This window comes from Wasmannia auropunctata, unplaced genomic scaffold (genome assembly GCF_000956235.1).
Source record: "Wasmannia auropunctata unplaced genomic scaffold, wasmannia.A_1.0 LD313125.1, whole genome shotgun sequence".
In the NCBI taxonomy this organism is placed as follows: domain Eukaryota; kingdom Metazoa; phylum Arthropoda; class Insecta; order Hymenoptera; family Formicidae; genus Wasmannia; species Wasmannia auropunctata.
Genome location: NW_012049765.1, coordinates 64,855 through 70,171, shown reverse-complemented (window position 1 = coordinate 70,171; position 5,317 = coordinate 64,855). Strand labels below are relative to the sequence as shown.

At 30.5% G+C, this 5,317-nt stretch overlaps 2 protein-coding genes across 2 annotated transcripts in view; both read right to left on the bottom strand.

The window, feature by feature from the left end:
- Positions 1-24: 24 nt before the first annotated feature.
- Positions 25-1,649, bottom strand: LOC105460952 (the record flags this gene model as incomplete). The annotated part of the gene is made up of 3 exons (XM_011707451.1): positions 1,513-1,649; positions 473-613; positions 25-281 (listed from the first exon to the last, which is right to left on the bottom strand). Coding segments are annotated over exons 1-3 (405 nt in total), but the record flags the coding sequence as incomplete, so codon positions are not given.
- A 2,213-nt stretch (positions 1,650-3,862) lies between these two features.
- LOC105460951 overlaps positions 3,863-5,317 on the bottom strand; it is a 9,331-nt gene continuing 7,876 nt past the window's right edge. Inside the window, exon 4 of the mRNA XM_011707450.1 lies at positions 3,863-4,003. Within this exon, the coding sequence (XP_011705752.1) occupies positions 3,863-4,003 (141 nt within the window). The remainder of the gene's footprint in view (positions 4,004-5,317) is intronic.

Sequence of the window (5,317 nt, the reverse complement as noted above, 5' to 3'; positions counted from 1 at the left end):
ATTGTATAAGTTAAATCAACTTACAATATTATATCGAATACTTTCGGATGTTGGCGAAACTTTAACGATTATTGATTTCTTTTCCACAATCTTATGACCGCTTTGTTCACGCGAAAATTCAGCAGTAATCCTAATAATATCACAGAGATAGTTGTCACCCTTATTTGAGCCCGGATTCGAGAATATATCGATCACTTGAATTGAATTGTCGCTTTCCGATTTTCGCAGAATCTTCTCCACAAAGCATTGATTCAGCCATGATGATGTGTTTAGGGCCATTTCTGAAATTAGAATTGGAATTGGAATTAAAGAATTTCTCCAACCAAAATCATTATTTTTCTTGTTGTGTTCCAGAACACAAAACGTAAAAGCATTTCTTTGTAATTTATTGCTCGACACAAGATTTATCACGCTTTTTTTTCTTTTTTCAGGCACTTTCTATTTCTTTCGGCTTTTACACTCTTTCTTTTACCATTTTTCACTGTTTTGTTGATCTGCAGTCCGCGAGCAATAGAGATTAGAAAAGCGAACTGTAACTTCCATTCCACGATTAAAGGTAACACGTGAATTCGTTCGCAATTTTCTTTCTCCAAAAGAGAGTGGGAGATCCATACTGTAAAGGCAAAAACCTTTGTTGTGCGGCCAATCGAAAGTTTTAGTTTGGCCGAAAATTTTAGAATAAAATGTGACTCTTTGCCGCTTTCCGAAATTATTCTGTTTGCTAACAACCGGAAAAAGTGTGTATGTGTGTGGGTGTGTGCGTGCTATTATCTTTCGCCTAAATTTGAAATAATTATAAATCTATGAATCAGATAAACTAGATTAAACAGAATTTTAATAACAGATCATAACAGTATGCATTATTTAGATCATATTCGATAAAAACGTATGTACATATATTGTTATATGCATTGGTTAATATATGAATTTGACTAGTCTTTCTCAAAATTATATAACTCTGACATGTTAAAATTAATATTTAACATTACAAAAATAAGAATAACAACACGAAACGCAATTAAAGTCGATTTACTTGTACATAATAAGTTTAAACAAATATGTAGTGATATGTTTTGCTTAGATGAAGTGTAAAATGTACAGATTGTATACTTGCGATGAAAGAATGGCTTTATTAAAAAGTGAACATTACTTCATCATATCCACATCAAATTAAAATTATTGTATGTTTCCTATATTAATTGTCACTTTCTAGTTAGGTGCATTACTTTTTATTAATATTTTAAATACTAAAACTTTCTCGTATGTGTTTTGAATTTCATTAATATAGCCGTCAATATGTCACATCACATAACAAAATATTTTATTTTTGTTTAATTCTATCTTCTTTTATTCTATTTTGCCATTATTCTGTATGTTTCTTTCTGACCTTTCTGACAAATATTTATGCCAATTTTTTTACTTTTTTATTAAAACAGTGTGTAATTGAAAAAATGCTGGAGACATCAAAAGTTGATCTCAAGTCGCAGAGTCACGAAATTGTCGCTAACGTACCGTACATTTCAAATTTTCGAAGTTACTTTATTTAAATGCTGAATCAACGTAATGTATGTCAGGTTTTAATTTAAAATTCTCATCAATACAGTCCAAATGTACATCAGTTACACAAGAGAACAAAACTCGATAATAATTGGTACATTTACTTATAACTTGCTTGTGTTCGGTTTGATGAGTCGTTTACTTCACTTAAATATTCACTTTACTGAGCCGTTTCGTAAAGCCAACTGCAAATTAATTTAAATTACGATCCTACAACATTTATTTATGATCAAATAACTTACTCGTCTTCGATTTGATGAGTCGTTTACTTTACTTAAATTCTGACCTTACTGCGCCGTTTCGTAAAACCGACTGCATATGAAATTACGATTCCACAACGTCTAGGTATGATTTCACTTATTATTGCACGTGACAATTATTGCGAATACGACATTTAACGATCCGCTTATCACCATTCATTTATTACCGACAGATTTGCTGATTCATTTTGAGCTTTGGGAGAATGAATAAACGAGACGGGTCAACATTGAACTTATTTCGATTTGTCTATTAATAAAGCAGACATTAAGCTAATCGAGATAACAGAGCAATGATAAAATGATATCATGAGATCATATAAACTGCAAATGTGACAAGTAGCTGAATATGGCATGTATCATCTCACTTATTGTTAATACGATGGTAAGGAGCTTATTTCATTACAAAAACTGATAAACGTTTAAAGAAAATTATAAATAAATATATACACAGTATTGCACATTATAAAACAGATCTGACTTTGCTCGCGAACTAAACGCTTCCACGTCTCCGTTGTCTCATTGAGAAGAAACAAATAGAATAGACCTTAAAGCGTTAATTAACAAAACGATGGAGAGATGGAAGACTTTAATTCGGACACAATGTGTTAAATAGGCCTGATGTAATACATTGCGCAATATAGATTTCGCAGAAAAATGTTGCATAAAAATAATTTGATTTCAAGGACAATTTTCAAAATTAATTAATTAATTATTTTCCCTCGTTAATAATATTTCAAAACGCTTTTTTACATAATAATATTATTAATATCGATCTAAAGTACGTTTATTAAACATTTTTAACTTAACAATGTACAATAGATACATTTTAATACGCGTATTGTAAAATATGATTGTGACATATAAAACTAATTAACTGTGAACGCAAATGCTGCAGAAGAAAGTGGCCTATACATCTAATGCGTTTCTTTAAAATCTCTAAAATCTTTAGATAACAAATGACACTTTTGTTCTTCAACTATTGGCATGAATTGCTTCCTTGTTCATGGATTAAATAACGCAATCATAAATTCGCACAATAAACATTATGATGAACAATCGTAATACTGTGCAATCAATCATCATGCCTGTGATTAGCTTCTACTTTAGTTGCTTCTACCTTGATTTATTAAATTTGTTGTCATAATTGACGTGACATTGGAATAAATGGATAAAGAAATTTCGTCATATGATACAATAATATATTAATTATTTACTCTATATTTGAAATTTCGGCGTATTAGACTAATAAAAAATTTTCTTGTGATACAGTATAATTAATATTTATTGCTTCGTATTTGGTGACACATTTAGAACAGTGTGTAGGGAACTGCGAATCTATTGTATATTGGAAAATATTAAATAAATTTAACAATTATTTATCAATTACGGAAACAATTATGCTAAAAAAGAATACTTTGGTTATTTAATTTTAAATTACAAATTACAATAACAATTATATATCAATATAAACATTTAAACATCATCAGCCTTGTTGAATTGCAAATTATCTCGCTCGTGTTTTTTTTTTACATTTATTTTTTATTTTTTGTTTGCTCATATGATAGATTGATATTTCTGATATATACAGAGTGTTGCAAAATCTTATATCCCTTGAACAGAAAACTTTTTATTTCTGTTTTAATGAAAAATTATTTAATAAAATTTCTTTTTCAATCTTTAATACGATTTTATATTACGATTTTATATTAAAATTTGATATTACTATTCTACATTGTAGCGATATGTTAACTTTGCGATACTCTGTATAATATTATAATTACCAGTAAATTAAATAGACATTATTAATTACAACAGGCTGCAATAAGAATTATTTTGACTTCGATAGACGCACGACTCAATTTACATAAAACGTTACAAAGTACAAAATAATATTAAAAGAAGTTCACAAAATAGGATTATAAATCTTTTCTAATCTATATCGAGTTTTCTAAAACTACCTTCAACACCGAACAATCATTCGCTGATTTGCTCTTGCCAATTCTCTTCGTTTCGTCAACACGTCTGGTTGTTTCGTCCAGCAGAAATCACTTACGATATTTTTCGAGTTTTTTCATTTGCATTTCAGCCAATTCGCGTATTGAACCCGCCTTTCCACTCGATTCGTTCGGCAACTTATCCACTGAGATGTATTTAGAAACGTTCTCTAACGATGAATAAAAATGCATCTGAAAAAATGGAATAAATTCAGAAAAACTTGTTTGAGTACTAATTGTAAGCAGAACAGTAGCACTGAGTATAATTATTTTAAATTAAAATTTTGATGTTACGAGCAATTATATAATATTTGTATAATTCTGGATCTACTTAAATCTATAAAAGTACAATTAAAATGATTTGTGATATTAAAATTATTTAATTGCTACATTACATCGCGTTTGTTGCAAATAGGTATAGATGCATTTTTAAAAAATGCGGGTATTACTAAATAATTACACTTGAAGTTAATTAATTAATTTGTGACACTTACTATGTCTAGCAGTTCTTTTTTTATAAAAGGTTTTATCATGCTTATTAGCAATTCGACGATAAGAGATAGAGAACCCGGCCGCGTATATTTGGCACAAAATACGAAAGATGCGCGCAATTATGGTCCCGCAATTATCTCGTACGCGTCTCGTTATTTAATGAATATGCCTGCTTATTCCTTAGGCAAATTTGCGTGCCGTGTAAGAGTGATGTCCATTTCTAATCTTCCTCCGCACATCGGGTTAAAACTCGCAAAAGAAAAACAGACGATGCTACTCTCGCCGCATTATCCCCTTGCCACCCTCTCCGATCGTGTATGAACCCTTTATTTTTATTTCCGATTGTGTCGAATCTGCAAGGAAAAAAAAGATTTATACTTTGAAATAAAAATAAAGGGTTCATACGCGCATTACAAGGATTACGAAATCTAAGGACAAAGTTAATGGCCGCATCGGGTTTTCTTATTACCACCCCCCCCCTCCTACGCCCTTGGAGGACCTGCTCTCGGTGGTGCTCTCTTCTTCCGAGATGAATAGCTTGAAGAAAGTCGATGAGCGTTTCAAGGTCGTTCGTATCGCCGCCTATTATCCCTTCGCCCTCTTCGACGAAACGGATTTGACACGGCAAAAGAGGCAGTCATATTTCGTGACAAATGTATTTTATTATACGAGATGACAAAAACAAATACAATATTGGCTGTATTTTAATAAGCGCTAGAATTCGCTTACTCTAAATTTTCATACCGTTTCTTGTAAGTGCTAAGTACATGTAAAAAAAGTTTTAGCGCGGAAGTTGATGGAAGTTTTTTGTACAACATGATATGTCAACTAATTTTTATTTTATTTCATAATTGCATAATTTTAAAAATTGAAATCTTCTGGATTGATATTATAATAATATGAGTGGATTATTTGGGACTCATTACTTAGTAGAACATAAGAAAAAATTGTCATTAATTGTTTTAACATTAACATCAAATAATTGATATCTGTATGGAATATTAAATTTACTTA